The sequence below is a fragment of the Oryctolagus cuniculus genome, chromosome 11 (assembly GCF_051225735.1).
Source record: "Oryctolagus cuniculus isolate XC-2025 breed Fujian yellow rabbit chromosome 11, ASM5122573v1, whole genome shotgun sequence".
In the NCBI taxonomy this organism is placed as follows: Eukaryota; Metazoa; Chordata; class Mammalia; order Lagomorpha; family Leporidae; genus Oryctolagus; species Oryctolagus cuniculus.
The window spans coordinates 59761086-59778548 of NC_142877.1; the positions used below are offsets into that span (position 1 = coordinate 59761086).

Sequence of the window (17463 nt, forward strand, 5' to 3'; positions counted from 1 at the left end):
GGAGGCCCGCTCAGGGGAGAGCGAGCGCCAGGCCCCAAGTCGGGCAGCGGGCCCCCGGGACCCCCATTCGCGGACCGCTTCCCAGAAGTCCAAATCCCGTCGCTGCTCCGACTCCCCCTCCCCAGGGCAGCGCGCCAAACCGGCGCATGCGCACTCCAGGGACTGCCGCGTAGCTCTCCCCCCCCCCCGTTTTTCTTTCCCCGCCCCTTCCCTCCCTCCCTCCTCGGCCCGTCCCCTCCCTCTCCCCCTCAACCCCCCCCCCCCCCGCAGCACTTCAGTCCGGGGAACAGTGGTGCGAGCTCCAGGCCCGTGCACTGAGGAGGCGGAAACGAGGGGAGCCCCCAGAGCTCCATCAGGCCCCTCCAAAGGCTCCCCGACCCGGTCCACGCCCCCCACCCCCACCCCGCCTCCTCCCAATTGTGCATTTTTGCAGCCGGAGGCGGCTCCGAGATGGGGCTGTGAGCTTCGCCTGGGGAGGGGTAGAGAGGAGCGAGGAGTAAAACGGGGGGCAGAGGGTTTGGATTTGGGGGCAGGGGGCGCACCCGCGTCAGCAGGCCCTCCCCCAGAGGGCTCGGAACTATCCCTCTTCACCCACGCCCCTGGTACGCTTTGCCGGAGGAAAGAATAAGAATAGAGGAGGAGGAGGGGGGAAGAAAAAGGGGGACCCCCCAGTTGGGGGGGGCACGAGGGTGAGAAGGAGCAGGACCGGAGGGAGGGGCTGCTGCTTGCATCAGCCCACACCATGCTGACCCCGCCGCCGCTGCTGCTGCTGCCCCTGCTCTCAGCTCTGGTCGCGGCTGCTCTCGACGGTGAGTGAGATTCCGTGGCCCCCCTTGGACCCCCGGGAGCACCTTCTCTCCAGCCCCCACTCCTGCGAGCGGGTGGGGAAGGGAGGCGCGGGAGGGGGTGCCTTTTGTTATCCCGGTCCAGCTGACACAGCAGCGGCCCGACTGGGGGCGGGGATGGGGTCCGATTTGGGGGATGGGGGCCCTGGGCAGATGATGCTTTCAGGACCCCCCAGCTCAGACAAAGAGTGAAGGCCTGGATGGGGAGAAGAGGGCGCCCCGGTTTTTATGATTCTAGGATCGGAGAGGCCTTCTTTCCCTCTCTCTCTGGTCGGGGAGGGCCTGTGCCTCCCCCACATCCTGCACCCCCATCTGAATTGTGAAGGAATCCGGATTTGCAATGACCGCCTGCAAAGGGGGTGCAGGGCAGGGTGGGGGCACCTTTTGCGGTGGCCTCTGAAGCTGGGCAGAGGGCAGGCAGGCCCAGGAAGGCTGTGGATGGGGAGAGGGCAGGCCCCCTGCTTGGGTGTGGGTTGGCCTGGGAGCCCAAGCCTGGAGGCCTGGGGTCCAGGCCCCATCCAGGACTGCTTGTCTGGCTTCTAAAGGGGGCACTTCCCCCTCCCAGGGCCTCTGTCAGTATCCTGGGTAGGGCTGTGTTGGGGGGCGGAGAGGGGGCGCTGGTGATGCTCTGTGACTTTAAATTTCCCTTCTTAATTCCTGGGAGCTTCAAGATGAAAAAAAAAAAAAAAACACGTCAGATGTCATCACTGGGGAAGGGGACTGGGGAGCGGCCAGGGTCTGAGGCCAAGGGGAAGCGCGTCCCCCCTGGCTTCTGGCTGCATCCCAGCTGGGACTGCAAGGGGAGCTGGAGGTTGGATGGGGCTCAGGGCCGTGCCCCCGCCCCCCAGTTCTCTCATTCAGTAAATGTGTGCACCCCTGCCATCCCACTCACACACTTTATATACTGCGCAGTTACTGGAACTAGACCTGGGTCCTTTTGAGGAAATGGGGTGCCCCTCTCTCCCTTTTCTCTGTCAGCTGTTTTTTTCCTTTCCTTGTGAGTCACTGGTTCAAGTCTTGCCCAAGCTTTAAGCTGGGGTCATGCGGTTGGGCTGGGCTGGGTCCCCGGTTTGAGAATGGGTGGGATGTTTGGCTGTCCATCCGGGGACAGGATGGCCTGATCCCATCGCACACCCCCTCCCCTGCCTTCTGAATCTTGCCAGGCTGGGATTGGGAAAGTTTTTCTCTGAAATCAGATTATCACCCCCCTCCTCCCCCTCCCTGACTTGCTTCCATTGAGGGAGGAGGGTTGGAAGGTTAGGACGCAGCTGTGCCCGGAAAAGTGTATTCAGTGGCCCTCAATCGTGCTGTCTTGGGGGCTGTGTGTCCACCCCCACCCCCTCCCCCAGCACACATATCCATTATCTGCCCAGGAGGAGAAAGGGGGCTCTGCCTCAGCCCGGCCCTCACATCCAGCCCCGGCCCAGCACTCTCTCGAGCTCTCAGCCCTGTGAGGTGAGAGGGGAAACTGAGGCAGAGAGGTTTGGGCACGGTGGCTTCTGGGAGGAATGGAAAAAAAATGTTAGAGGCCCATCAGGAGCCCCCTAAAGGAAGGTGGACCCTTTAGGCAAAAGCCAGCGTGTCTCTGCAGATGGCAGAACCCAGTCCCTCGGGTTCCACTGGTTCTGCTTGTTGGTGCTAACCACGAGATGGACACTGGACATGTTCTCCTGAACCATCTCTCTCCCTTTTCTTAATGTCTCCCCCTTCCTCGTCTGCTTCCCCAGTTCAGACCAAACTGTGCAAGTCCCAGGGAGAGGACCCCTCCCCAAACACACACCAGCTCTGGCCATGGGCAGCCTGGGAGAGCCCGTAATCCCTCCCCCTTACCGCCTTGCCTGGGGCCCAGACACTGAACTGTCTTATTCGCTTTCCAGAGAAGGAACCCTCCAGGCCCAGCTGGACTGACCTAATGTCTGGCCTGCCTTCCTCTTGCTGTCCAGGCTGCGGGAGCAGTCCCAGGGCCTTCTCTGTCTCTGCCTTCTCTTCATCCTGGGTCCCCCTGTCTCGGCCGAGCACTGTCACTCCCCATGAGTAGACAAAACTGCTAGTGCTTGCTCCTGGGGAGGAGGAGGAAGATGGGAGGAGAGGTTGTGCGGGCCTTGCCTTGCTGGAGGGGTTTTGTGGAGGGGGAGCACTCCCAGGCAGAACCAGCTGGTGGAAGAAGGCTGACTCCCACCTCTCTCCCTACCTCCTGGAGCTGGGGTAGTGCCTGGCCAGGATGCGTGGACAGCTGAAGTGCATTAGGAGGCTGGGGTCTCAGCCTCCAGGTTCCCTGAGAGAAGGTTCCAAACTCTGTTCCCTTGGTCAGACCTCCCCTTAGCCTCATCTCTTAAGACAAAGATGCTGCAGAATTCATTTGGGGATGGGGGTCTTTCGATGTTTGGGGCTGTTTCACAAAACTTCCCCCTCCACACTCTTGTTTCTTTTCCCTCTCTTTCCATCTTTTCCATATATATATATATATATATATATATATATATATATTTAATACCCTCAATCACTTCCCCCATCACTGGGCTCCCCAGCATGACATCTGCAGCACTGGCCAGGTCAAGTCCCGGCTGACTCTTCCCAATGCCTTCCTTGCCTTTGGGAAGCCCTTCTGTGCTCAAGTGCCACTCTCCCCCTGCTGTGGGTCACACCCCCAGTGCTCTGCTCCCAGGGTCCTCTGCACCCCTGTGGGCCCACCCCACCCCTCAGGTTCTCGGGCTCTGGAAAGGGGCTCCCTGACCTCCAGGAAATTGGGTGCAGTCGAGTGGGACTGCACAGGGGGGGCCAGACTCAGTTCTGCGGCGCGTTCTGGCAACTTGGTCCCACCCCCCCCACCCCCCCCACCCCCCGTGTTCTGTCCCAGATTTCAGCCTGGTTAGCAGGATCTGGCATTGTTTGGAGAAGGAAGCAGTTGGCTCTAGAGTGTTTCCGGTGCAGTGGCCTCAGGCACCAGTGTAAAACCTCTCTGAGAAAGAGGTGAGGGGCACAGGAAGAGAGAGCTGTCCTTTCCCTCTAGGCTCAGAGAGTGAGCCAGTCTCCCAGGCCTTCCCTCTGCCCACCCTCCAGGCTCTGTGGGAGGAAGCAGCCCCTCTCCTGGGTGTGTCCTGAGTTAGGCACTGTCAGCACCAGGGTCGATGCTGCCCCCACCCCACTCTGAATCTCTGGGTTTGTCCCAGGACCCCTGTGTCACCGTCCTGGCAAGCTCTGGACTAAGCGCCCTCTGTCTTTTTGGCCAGTCTGTCCGTCCTCGACGTGGGCTACCCTGGCCTTCAGACCTCTCCCGTCTGCCACTCTCAGGGCCCACCACTTGTGCTGTTCTCCACCCTCTGTGTCTCTTTCATGCCATATTTTTCCCAGCTGGTTGCCATTCCCTTTCGTCCAGGACTCTTGAGATCCCCAAAGCTACCTGGACTGGCGTCTCTGCCTCTCGCCCCAGCCAGAGCCAGAGCTCCCAGCTGGGCAGTGAAAGTCTCCCTCCACTTTCCTCCAAGTTCCTCTCTGTCTGCTTCCCCCTCTGCTGATTTTGGGACTGGGTTTTGGAGAGAATGTTTCTGGAAGAAAGGAACTTGATATCCTTTGTGGGTTGAGTAAGCGAGAGAGGGGTATTTCAGTATGGAGGGAGGTTAGACTCCTGGCAGAACTTCCTCCAGCCCAGGAGCTGAAAACTAGCGTGTCATCAAGAGCTTGGTGCTTTTACTTCTGGTGGCAAAGGCCATGGAGAGGGTGGGGGCGCTTGGCCGGAGTGGGAAGTGGGGGGAGTTAGGGGGGTGCACAGGGTTGGTGGGAGGGGCTTCCAAAGACCTGGTGAGAGATATGTTGACCTCTGGAGGCTTCTCAGGAGTCTGGATTGTATTTGTGGGGAAAGGGAAAGATGGCTGGGAGGTCACAGGTCAGGCTAATGTCCTGCTGAGTCAACATTGACTCAGGATGGAAGGGGGGACCCTTCCCCTCCCCTGAAGGTCTGAGCCACCCCATCTGTCCATCTGTCCAGGCCGCAAAGCAGAGGCCCAGACTCAGGAATGACAAAAATGTGTCTGAGCCTCACTGGGCTGAGGAAAGGAGCCATGGGCGGGCGTAACACCCAAAATACATAAAATCCTGCGCAAAGCTCGGGGCTTGGGTCCCGGAGGCCCTGGCCGCCCCACCTCTGCGAGTTGGATGCAGCAGATTCCTGCGAGCTCTGCCCCCCGCCCCTGGGCACCCCTGCTCCCTGATCCCTTAGACAGTTGGGGTGGGAGGGAGGAGCTGTCTCTCCCTCTGCTCTGTCTGCTCTGGAAACAGCCCTCAGGCTCCCTCCTGTCTCCAAGCCTCCTGCTCCTTTAGGAAGTGCCCGGAGGTCCCCCCTCCGCCCCGCCTCCCCTTTCCCTCCCCATCCCCCAGGGGTGTCCAGTGGGCCTGGGCTTCTATGTCCCCATGTCTTCTCTGGCCAGGCCGTCTTGCCCCTAAAGTCCTCAAATGGGAGCCAGGATGACAGCCAAGGCTCCTGCAGGGCGGTGGGGCCTGTGTTGTGTCTGGACGCACACCCAGCCCTACACCTCCTGCCCTGGCTCCAGCTTGGTGGCCCCAGGGGGCCATGGCTGGGCAGGGCGCCTGGGCTGGGGGTGGGGGGAGGTAGGGTGTTGGCCAAGTTAGCATGGCGGTCACATTCGTGTCCAGCAAAGCTGAGAACAGACGGCCCCTGTGTCCTGGTGTCCTTCCTGCCACCTCACTCGCTCTCCACCCGCTCCAGTCCTCTCTGTCTTCTCCCCATGCCGCTCCCTCTCCTGTCCCCCTCCATCTCCTGCAGTCCTCAATGGGGCCCTGAAGTCCACTCCCTGAAGTCTGCTCCCTCACTCCCGGTACCAGGGACCCAAAGAGTTCACCGGGCCCGTTTCCCTTCCTAATCTGACTGCATCCTCATGGCCAGTGGGTGACTGCCAGCTCTGTGCCTCAGTTTCCCTTTCTGTAAGGTGGGGGTTGCGACAGGGCCTGGAGGAAGATCTAAAGGAGTAGATATGGACGGACGGAGGGTTTCAGATCTACAGCAGGCACGTAGTGACCACAGGAAAGAGGGGAGCCTTAGCAAGCCCCTGTTCTCCCGAGGGAGGGGTGCCAGCGGAGCCGAGGTGGCCGAGGACCTCAGGGCAGTGCTGTTCTGTCCTGCAGACAGCAGGCCACAGAGGCGGGGTTCTGGGGGCCGGATTCCAGTGCAGAAGGCCCGGCTGAGGGGAGCCGGCTTGGCGTGGGCGCTAAGCAGATTATAAGTTTCCCGGCTCCTTCCCAGTCCACAGTGAGGCTCCCTTGGCTGGTGTAGACAGCCCTGAAGTAGATTATTTGCTTCTTTCCTCCCCTCTCCCCCTGAAGGAAATCAAAGACAGGCCTCAGCCTTGGCCCTGAGGTTCCTAGGGCTTTCTCCCCCGTCTGTGACAAGAAGCAGCTCTTTCCCCTGTCCCCCCACACCCCGAGGGCTGTCCTGGCCCTTGGGAGATTTGCATGGGCCTCCCCTTCTGCCGCCCCAGGCTGGGAGATGGGGGGGTGCCTGGGCCCTCCTCTTCCTTTCGCCGGCCCCCTCCCCCACTCCCCTCCCTAAGCAAGAGCACATCTGGTTTGTGAATCTCTCTCATTCCAGCTTTCGGAGTCTGCCAGCTGCTGTTTCCTCCGTCGAGTTCAGGCCAAAATTGGGGGTGGGGGACAGCGGGGGGACTCAGCGAGGGCCAAAGGGGGGGGGGATCGTAGCTGAGAGGGGGAATGGAGGGGAGGTTAGAGTGACCAAGCGGTAACCTCAGGCCCTGGCTGTGACTTCTGCCTCCCCTCCACCCTCCCACCCCCCACCCCCCACCCCCAGGGCCCCACCAGGAGCAGTGGGGATGGGGAACCAATCCCAGGCCGGGGGAGGGAAGAAGTGCAGTGGGTCTGGGGGTGTCATGGGGGCCCATTTCTGGGCTCCAAACACCCCATCTGCCTGTGAGTCCCAGTACAGCCCCCTCTCCGCTAGCCGGCTGGCCAGGGGAAGTGGATGGTTCCCCCGCATGCTAACTAGGCTGGCGGCTGAGTTTCCCGGGAAGACCTCACAGCTGGCCCAGTGGGGCAATGAACTCAGCATTATCCACCTCCTCAAGGGGCCTTTATTCCCGGCTTGGGGGGGCAAAGAAGGGGGGGCGCCATTGGGGGGGCCTGGCCAGGCCATCCTTGATGTGTTTCCTGAAGTCAGCTCTCTGGCTCTCGTTCTGGCCAGGGGCCTGAGTGCTGTCCCCTCTGCCAGAGATGGGGGCTCCGGAGGGAGGACATCTCCGAGTGGCCCCCGTCAGACTCCCTCTGCACTCGGAGGCCTGATGTACTTGCCTTGGGCATCTGCCTTCAGCCTGCTCTCCCCTTAGGTGTGGCCAGCTGCCTTTCCTCCCAGAAGGCTGTGGCTCTGAGCAGGGGAGGGGGCTTCTCGCCCTTCCTTGGCACCCTGGTGCCTAGTGCGGGGCCTGGCACAGAGCTGGCCTTCAGCGTGAGCCAGCGGAATAGAAATGGAATTGACACAGGCCAAGGAAGAACCATGAAGGGACTGGAAGGCTGGGAAGCCAGCCCTGGTGTGGGTCGAGGGGGCAGAACGGCTCAGTGGGAAGGGGAGACTGGTGTGGACCACGCTGGCTGAGAGCTTAGAGTCAGCTGCACCAGTCTGAGCAGTGGTTGTTTTGTTTTTTAAGATTTCCTAATGTATTTGAAAGGCAGTTACAGAGAGAAAGATCTTCGTACCCTGGTTCGCTCCTCAGATGGCCCATGGGACTGGGCAAGGCTGAAGCGAGGACCCTGGAGCTCTGTCTGGATCTCTCCTGTGGGTGTCAGGGCCCCAAGTACTCTGGCCATCTCTTGCTGCTTTCCTAGGAGCACTAGGGAGCTGGATCAGAAGCAGAGCAGCCAGGACTTGAACTGGTGCTCTGACGTGGGGTGTTCTTGTCTCAGGTGGCAGCTTCACCCGCTGCACCCCAACGCCAGCTCCTGAGCCCTGGTTTTGTCATCAGCTTTGTCACTCAGGGCAAGTCATCAGGCTTGGTTTCCCCCTCTGGGAAGTGGAGGTGTTCATTGCCCCTCCTTTATCACACAGTGGAGAGGATTAAAGAAGGTATGTGGAGGGAACTGGTTTACCAGTTGCCAGCACATACCGATACCACCATAGTAAGAAGTTGGCTGGTCGCATTCTCAATTGCTCCTTGGGGAATGAGGTAAGAAAATGGGATAGGAGAGGAAAGAGGCTGGGGGCAGGAGGTGGGAGTTAGGTCAGAGGTCCTGGATACAGAAACTTCACAGGTGGGCTGGGCTGAAGCCAGCTCCGAGAGGTCATGCCAGCTGTCCCCCTGCCTCTGCCCTCCAACTCCATCATCCTGAGCAATTCTCCAGTGCCTCTTGTGTCTGAAAACATCTTCTTAAAGTGCTCCCTGAGGTGTGAGCAGCCAGGGAGGCTGTGTCCTTGGAGAATGGAGGTGGAAGCAGGACTCTCGGCCCTGACCTGCCCAGCCCTGCCTCACCTTGCCCTCCTAGACCTGTGTGTCTCCACATTTCTGCAGACTGTGACAGTTCCGGTCTGGGGGCCTGCTGATGAGAGTTTGGGGTAGGTGGGGTGATGGGTCAAGGGACCAGCATCCTAGGAGGTTAGAAAAGACCAGCTCTGGGGGCCGGTGCTGTGGTGCAGAGAGTTCAGCCGCCTCCTGTGACACCAGCATCCCATGTGGGCACTGGTTCAAGTCCTGGCTGCTCCACTTGCAATCTATCTCTCTGCTAATGCGCCTGGCAAAGCAACAGAAGATGGCTCAAGTGTTTGGGCCCCTGCACCCACGAGGGAGATCCAGATGTAGTTCTGGGCTCCTGGATGTGTCCTGGCCCAACCCTGGCTGTTGCAGCCATCTCAAGGGTGAACCAGTGGATGGAAGATCTCCCCCACCCCCGCCCCATCTCTCTGTAACTATGGCTTTCAAATAAATAAATCTTCAAAAGAGAAAAACCAGCTGTAGGCCTTTTAAGTGGGAGTGGCGGGGAGATAAGAAGAAAACATGTCAAAGGCCTAAGTGACCCCCTCACGTTGCCAGGGGTGGGGCGGGGGAGGCCGATGTATGACCTGAGTGACTGCAAACAGCAAGGGCCTTGACCAGAGAGGCAGCCCGGGGTGGGGGAGGGCTGCCCCCTGCACAGATACATAGCATCCAATAGCAACCATTCCCCCAGGCCCAGGCTGTGGCTCAGGTCCGGCTGGATGGGGACCATACTGGCAGGAGGGGGAGCCTGGGGAGCTTCAGGGCCACAAAGCCAGCCTCCACCTTCACTGACACCCCCTCTCTTCTTTTCTTACCCCCAGCCCCTAAGACCTGCAGCCCCAAGCAGTTTGCCTGCAGAGACCAGATCACCTGCATCTCGAAGGGCTGGCGGTGTGATGGCGAGAGGGACTGCCCTGACGGATCTGATGAGGCCCCTGAGATTTGTAAGTGCCAGCCGGGGATCCCCGAGCCTTGGCCCTTTGCTGACTCCTCTCCCCTTGGCAGGTATCTGGGACGGTACAGCTGCTCTCCGGCTCGGCGTGGACCTTGCTCCGTGCTGTGTTTGTCCATGACACAGCTAAAACTGTCCTCTCCCCCTCTTCCAGGTGCCCGGTGTGCTGCATGGGGTGCTTAGAAAGGACACCTCTCACTTCTCCCCCAGCCAGCTGCCACACCCCCAAGGCTGCCAGGGGCTCTGTTCTGTGGGCTGACAGCTGTGCTGGAGGGAGGTGGCCTGGCTTCCCTTCCTTCTTCCCACCTGTGAGCCTCCCTGACCCCTGATAAGTGGCCCCAGGTCCTACCGGTCCCTTCTGTCTTTGGCTCCCAGGCCAAAGGCCACAGCTCTTGCTCAGCCTCTGTACCAGAAGCCCCACCCCTTATGCGCTTCCCGCCACCCGGCCTTCCCCTGCCCCCAATAAGTGGTGTAATCAGAGGCAGCTGTTTAAACTGGGAGAAAGGTCCCCACCCAGGCTTTCCCCTGCCAGTGGGGGGTGGAGGAATCTCTGGCAGGACCTCAGAGTCAGGGCAGCTGGCAAGGTCCTGGGGTCTCATCCTCCCAGCCACTCCCCCACATAGCTAATCTGGGCCAGGGTCTGGACGCCGCTGCATCCATAGGTCTGCGTCAGTGTCTCTGTTTTCTTTCTCGGGCTTCTTGCTGCCCTAGTCCCATCCCCTGTCCTCTCCCCACACCCCCACCCGTAATTATCAGCGGTAATTTTAGGGCCGGAAAGGGAGCCACTGGTTCCCTCAACCTCATTCCCACATGGTGCCCTGGAGGAAGGGGCTGGGGTGTTTGGCCTGGAGTCTCCTCCTGCCTAAGGCCACCGTCACCCCTCCACATTGCTTTCTTTTTTTTTTTTAAAGAGTTATTTTATTTACTTGAAAGGCAGAATTACACAGAGAGGAAGAGAGAGAAAGAGAGAAAGTCCATCCACTATTTCATTCCCCAAATGGCCACAACAGTCAGGGCTGGTCCAGGCTGAAGCCGGGAGCCTGGAACTCCATCCACATCTCCCACATGGGTGGCAGGGGCCCAACTACTCGGGGCATCTTCCACCGCTTTCCCAAGCAGAGAGCTGGATTGGAGGCGGAGCAGCCAGGACTGGAACTGGCTACAGTATGGGACATCTGCATCGCAGGCCATGTGCCCCAACGCCGGCTCCAACCCCTCTATTTTTCTGATCGCGACCCGTGGGTGCTGAGAGTAAAGAAAGCCATGCTGAGGAGCCGGATCTGGCTCTTTTTGTCCATTCTTTAATTTGGTTCTATTCACACTCAGATATACACTCCTGCACCTGTAGCAGTCACACACAGCCACCTGGGCCTGACACACCTCCACACAAAGGCACAGACACACTGCCCCTTGCACACAGAAACACCACCTGCATTCTGACAGACCCCCCACCCCCACCCTGACACACACAGACACACACACACAGCCAGAACTACTCACAAAAGGAAAAGGAAATTCACAGCCTCAGGCCAGGAGCCCAGCACACAGAGACACATAGCCTCACCCTCACTACACACACTGCTCACTCCACGCTCACCCCTTCACTTGGCATGTGGACTCCTACCCAGGCACCCAGGGACACTCACTGCCTCTCCCTGTCTGGACTTAGGGGCCAATGGGCAGGAGTATGTTCATCTCATCCAACCTCTCAGGCAACAGAGGAAGTACCAGAGACATCACTAGCTGACCACAACCTTGGACTCTTTCCAGAGCCTTCCATCAGGACACTGAGAGTCTAGACCAGCACCCTCAATGGAAGTGTATTGTAGATCACACGTGCAATTTTGCTAGTAGGGGTGGTGTTTGGCCTAGCACTTAAGATGCCCACATCCCATAGCGAAGTGCCAGGCTGGATGACTCCAGCTTCCTGCTAGTGAGCACCCTAGGAGGCCTCAGTAATGGCTCCAGTGGTTGGGTTCCCGATACCCACGTGGGAGACCGAGGTTGAGTTTCCAGCTCTCAGCCTTGGCATAGTCCAGCCCCAGCCATGGCGAGCATTTGAGGAGTGAACCAGTGGATAGGCTCTGTGTCCATCTGTCTGTCTGTCTCTCTCTCTGCTCTCAAATAAATAAATAATTTTTAAAGAAATTACCAATCATCACATTAAAAGAGTTACAAAATAAATAGGTGAAATTAACTTGAATAACTTATTTTATCCAATGATGGTATCATTTCTGTAATATTGTCCCTATAAAGTTATTGGAGATCTTTTGCATCCTTTTTTTGGTATTAAATCTTAAAAATCCAGTGTGTATCTTTAGTCTACAATTTTTTAAGATTTATTTATTTATTTGAAAGTTAGAGTTACAGAGAAAGAGACAGAGAAAGTGGTCTTCCATCTGCTGGTTCATTCCCCAAATGGCCACAATGACCAGGGCTGGGCCGAGCAAAAACCTGGAGCCAGGAGCTTCTTCCAGGTATCCCACATGGATAGCAGGGGCCCTAGCCCCTGGGCCATTTTCCACTGCTTTCCCAGGCCATTAGCAGGGAGCTGGTTTGGAAGTGGAGCAGCTGGGACACAAACTGGCACCCATATGGTATCTCGGCACTGCAGACAGCGGCTTCACCTGCTCCACCACACGCGGGTCCCTTTACCTACGATTTGAGTTAGCAGTATTTCAGTTCCTCCAGAGGGCTTGAAAATGCTGATGCTACATATTGGACAATGCAGTTCTAGAAGGTTGGTGGCACTGTCAGCCCCAGGCTGAGTGCCGGAAGCCGTGGGACGGAGGTGGTTTTAGCTTTGAGCTTCCCTGCTCTGGACTCTGCTCTTTGAGACCTCTCACCTCTGACCCAGCATCTCTCCTGAGTGCTGGACACTGGGCACTGGGGGGTGGACTTTGCTAAAGGCCTAGTCTCCCTTCCACTTGGCTGCTCCCACATTCGCGCTCCTGGTGGGAATGGTGTAGCAGAGCCCTGGCGAAGGCATCCACGGCTGGAGATCTTACCAGCACAGGTGTCTGGAACTGCAGTCTCTTGTGCCCACCCTCCTCCGGCTGGCCACGTTGGCCAGCGTGGTGACGTCAGTCCTTCTGTCCGCCCCCAGGTCCACAGAGTAAAGCCCAGCGATGCCAGCCGAATGAGCACAACTGCCTGGGCACCGAGCTGTGTGTCCCCATGTCCCGGCTCTGCAACGGGGTCCAGGACTGCGTGGACGGCTCCGACGAGGGGCCCCACTGCCGAGGTAAGTACTCGTTCCTGCTCTCCCACCCTGCCTGGCACCTAGTGCCAGCAGAGGGCCATCCGAGGACCATCCTCACTCCTTCAGAGGGGTCATGCCTTGTCCTGCTCCCCTGCCCAGACATGGCCAACAGACAGCAGATGACGTTGGTGATGCTCAATCAGACCCTGGCCTGTACACCTGCCCCTGGCCGTGTGTGCTGGGGCAAGTCACTGCTTCTTTCCACACAATGAGAGATCATCATCTTTGTGCTTAAAAATGTGAATATGTATAAAAATAGTAGGGTCCTTTCTTCAAAAGGCTTCCTACCCGTCACCCGAGTGAGGGCACAGAAGGAGTAGAGAGGTGCTGGGACCCAGGCTGGGGTAGGGAGCTTGCCCAGGAAGCCCCCTAGGAGGGCCCGAAAGCGGCGTCGCTCCCTTGTTCCCGACAGTCTGCACTTCCTGAAGTGGTTGACGGGAAGGGCAGCGAGGCTGAGGTGGGTGTGTGAGGAGGCATAAGCCAGACCACGTCCCCCTTGCCCTGGCTTGGGTCACCGGGCCCTGAAGCATCCCTGGGGCCATGGAGAGTCTGGGTCATTGCGTGAGCAGCCTCAGGCCTACGTGTTGGGGAGTGGTGACTTCTGCCTCCTGCTGGGGGGGTCACAGGGTGGGGACCGTGGCCTGTGCCATAGGCGAATCAGAAAACAGCTGCCGCGGGAGGAGGCACATCTGGATCCTTTCACTTGGGCAGAGGCTGTGGAAGATTCCCCTCCCTTCCTTCGATTGGTTCTGCTTGTTTCTATCCCAGGCTCCCGGGCTGAGAGGCAGAAGGTGGGCCTGGGGCCGGCTCGGTCCCACTCACACCCCTCCTTATCGGGTGGCACGTGTTCAAGTTTGCTGCCTTTCGGGTAGCTTCTTAGTTAGCCTCGAAGAGCCAGGGCTTGAACTTTCTTCTCTGCTGCTCCATAGGCAAGGCCTCCTCACCACCCTGCCGTGCCATCCCCGGGGGACCCTCCTTGCTGGGTTTCCCGGCACAGTTGGGCTGTGCCAACAACAGAGAGGGGAAGTGGGTAACAGGGGTCTGGCCCCCACCTCCGCTCCTCTGGCAGGCTCAGCGCCTTCAACGTCTTAGCTTCACAGCCACGCTCCCTCCTAGGTGGGGGCAGGGGCAGTGGGGGTGTGAGGCCGCTGGACAAAGGGGTCTTTGTGGCCAGGCCGCCTGGCCCCACGCAAGGCCATTAATTGGGTCACTGGTCTGGGAGGGGCACTGCTCTCCTACCTCTCCCCCTCCTGTCCCGTTCCCTTCTGTCCCCCGTGTGGAAGTGGGTCAGTGGCAGGAGAAAGACCTGCAAAGGATCCCGAGGGAAGCAGTTTTGCTCCTCCTCCCCATCTTCCACCTTGACCTTGGGCTTTCTCCCGGAGGCTCCTCGGAGGAGGCCCCTCGTGCTCGAAGCACAGGTCAGAGGGTTGCTGCCAGGTCCGCGCTGGGCTCCTGCAGGGCCGGACCGGATCCCATCCCCCTCTCACCCTCTGCTGAAGCCAACGTGCTGAGCCCCTGGCAGTGTAGACAAGAGGCATATGGTCGGGATCAGACCCACTGTCCCCTCTTCCTGTTGGCCCCAGCAAAGTTCCAGATCCCCTCTCCACGGGGACGGAGGGAATCCAGGGCCGGCACACAGGGCTGCTAAGCCTCGATGGGCGCAGAGACCCTGGGCCTCTCTCGCACCCTGTCTCTGGGCTTCCGTTCCCTCACTTGCAAACTTCAGGAGTCGGTTCCTCGGGCTCCCCCCCATCTCTCACTCCTCAGCCCTTGGAAACGATTTCTGAAGACACTGGGGACAGTGCGGTCTGGGGGTGGCTGTCTGGTCTGGAGGCCTGAGTTTGTGTCTCTCCTGCCCCACGCAGAGCTGCGGGGCAACTGCTCCCGGCTGGGCTGCCAGCACCACTGTGTCCCCACGCTCAGCGGACCCACCTGCTACTGCAACAGCAGCTTCCAGCTGCAGGCCGATGGCAAGACCTGCAAAGGTAGGGCAGCACGTGTCCGTGTCTGTATGCGTGCGGTGCAGGCTGTGGGAGGAGAGAGCGGGAAGGTGCAGGCTGGACGAGGCGGGACTGCCCAACCCCAACCCCCTTGCTTCCACCAGACTTTTGGAAACTCATCTTAATATTCCAAGGCATCTGTGAATCTTCTGGTTGTAAAACAAAACAAAACAATCCCACAGTCCTTTCTGACAGATCCTGCGACTTGGCTGTCCGTCTCTCCAGGCCCCTTTCCGCGTGGTGATACGCATGTACTCACGCACACCTGCTTGGCAGCGTGATTCTGTGCGTCTGCTCCTTGTGACACCAGTGGCATCCTGCTGTTCCTATCACTTACAGCAGTTTGCGTTCCTCAGGCTGTCCCCCCCGCCCCGGCTCTGTTTCCAGGCTGATATGCAGCGCTCTACCTCATTCTTTTAAAAACCGCCCTGACGTGTGACTGTTGCCACAGTTTACTTGGCCATCTCCCTATTGATGAGTAAGATGTTCCCAGCTTTTCTCTGCTACAAACAATGCAGACTTTCCTGTCTTACATTCGCCTCGCTCAGGCCTTTGAATAAATCCCCCTTCTTGGCGAAGCTGCCCCTGAGCACTTTAAAGTCACACCCCCGACTCTGCTGTCCCCACCCCACCCCCACCTAGATTTTTTCCATAGTGTCCGTCTCTTTCCATCACCCTAGCACCTCCGACATATCCTTTACCTTTTTGTTTATTTATCATTATTATTATTATATTTCATTTATTGTTGGAAATCACATGCAGCTTTTTCTTGAGAGTGGAGTTGTGAGGTCGAGGCTGGGCTTTGAGGGTTTGCTCGGTGATGAGGTTACATGCATCCTGCTGTAGTGCATCCTGCCAAACTATCTTTGCAAGTAGCTACGAGGACAGGCAGCCTGGTGGCGTCTGAGGGCACCCTCTCCCTGCCCTCCTCACCCTGGGAGTGACCACGCCCTCGCCCCTTTCCTGGCAGACTTTGACGAGTGCTCCGTGTACGGCACCTGCAGCCAGCTCTGCACCAACACAGACGGCTCCTTCACGTGCGGCTGCGTCGAGGGGTACCTGCTGCAGCCAGACAACCGCTCCTGCAAAGCCAAGAATGGTGAGTGGGCTTGCCTGTGGCCAGTGCTGGATGCTCTCTGTGCTGTCCCTGACGGGTCCTAGGGACCCGTCCCCACTGCCCTTCTCCGTCCCATGCCCAGAGCCGGTAGACCGCCCTCCGGTGCTACTGATCGCCAACTCCCAGAACATCCTGGCCACGTACCTGAGTGGCGCCCAGGTATCCACCATCACGCCCACCAGCACTCGGCAAACCACAGCCATGGACTTCAGCTATGCCAACGAGACCGTGTGTTGGGTGCACGTCGGGGACAGCGCTGCCCAAACACAGCTCAAGTGCGCCCGAATGCCCGGCCTGAAGGGTTTCGTGGATGAGCACACCATCAACATCTCCCTCAGTCTGCACCGTGAGTCACCTGCTGCCTCCCTGGAGGGCAGGAGAGGGCAGGGGCTGGGGGCGGGGGCAAGGGGTTGACAGGACAGTGCTTGTCTGCGGTTCATCCAGCTGTCCCTGACTGAGGCCGAGGCAGGGGGGCTGGACGCGATCGGGCCTGTTTGGGGCAGGGTAAGCGCCACGCTCTGCTTCCTCCCTTCTCTCTGAGCTGAGTCTATGGATAGCTTCCGCCTCTCTGGCACAGGGCTGAGCAAGGCCTTAGAGGGAAGCAAAGGTTGAAGGGCCGTACATGACCCATCTCCAGAGAACAGGGACTGTCCCTTCTCCAAGACAGTTGTCTTGAGTGAACCTCAGAGGGACTTTCCCATGCAGCCTGAGCCGCGGCTGGCTAAAGAAGGGGCTGGAGCTGGGGGCAGCCCTGTTACATTGTGGCCAAGTGCAGAGGAACCAGGACCTGGCTGGGTCTGTGTCTACCTCCGTGGCCTCCCTCAGGGCTTAGCCAGAATGGACTCCCCGCTGCAGCAAGGCTGTGGAGATCCCGGGGCCACATGTGGTGGTGATGAGACTGTGGGCGCGCTGTAGGATCTCCCGATGTTCCCATTCAGTGCAGCCGAGGTGGGAGGCGTGTCACGGGGCAGGGCAGGCGGGGCTGGGGTGGACCCACAGCCTGCTCATCTCAGCGGCTTTAGAGGCAACATCCGGGTCATCACAGTGTGGACAGGCTTGAGGGGAACATTCTGACCCCCCACCCCCACCCAACCACCCACCCACAGGGTAGCTTGATCTCAGCCTTAAGTGAACCAGAATTCCCTGTCCCCACTTTGCTTTCCTAATCTTCACGATGGCTTTGAGCTGGGCAGTCCAGATCAGAAGAAGTGAAAGCCGCTGGCCAACACAGGCTGGCACACGTGGTGAAGCTTAAGATTGGGAACTCTGTGCCTCTCCGGGAGGCCTTCAAGGTTCTTTATTCAGTTCCTGGGACAATCCCCGCAGAAAACAAAGATCCCACAGGAATTCCCAGGGTTTCCTTCTAGGAGACAGGGACCTGCCTGGATCGTGGATAGCAGAGGCCTCATCACGCTGGGGTTCTTCACCAACTTCATGGTGGCTGCAGGTTTAAGCCACTGCTGGCAACACTGCTGGTTTCCCTTATCCGGTGCCGGTTTGAGTTCCAGCTGCTCCGCTTCTGACTCTGCTCCCTGCTAATGCGCCTGGGAGGCAGCAGATGAGTCCCTGCCACCCGTGTCGGAGAGCTCCTGGCTCTGGCCTGGCCCAGCTCCAGCTGTTGTGGGCATTTGGGGAGTGAACCAGTGGATGGAGGACCTCTCTCTCTTTCCTCTCTGTCACTCTGCCTTTCAAATAAATGAATAATCCTTAAAAACAAACACACAAAACGTTCATGGAAATGGAATGAAAAGATAAGTTTACTTTGGCACAAACCATCTTTGAAATCCGTGCTGTTTT

At 58.7% G+C, this 17463-nt stretch overlaps 1 protein-coding gene across 1 annotated transcript in view; it reads left to right on the forward strand.

The window, feature by feature from the left end:
• The first annotated feature begins 238 nt into the window (after positions 1-238).
• LRP1 (LDL receptor related protein 1) overlaps positions 239-17463 on the forward strand; it is a 74940-nt gene continuing 57715 nt past the window's right edge. The window contains exons 1-6 of the mRNA XM_051832985.3: positions 239-809; positions 9157-9279; positions 12394-12531; positions 14415-14534; positions 15520-15648; positions 15749-16012. Of these exons, the coding sequence (XP_051688945.3) occupies positions 743-809; positions 9157-9279; positions 12394-12531; positions 14415-14534; positions 15520-15648; positions 15749-16012 (841 nt within the window). The 5' untranslated portion in view covers positions 239-742. The remainder of the gene's footprint in view (positions 810-9156; positions 9280-12393; positions 12532-14414; positions 14535-15519; positions 15649-15748; positions 16013-17463) is intronic.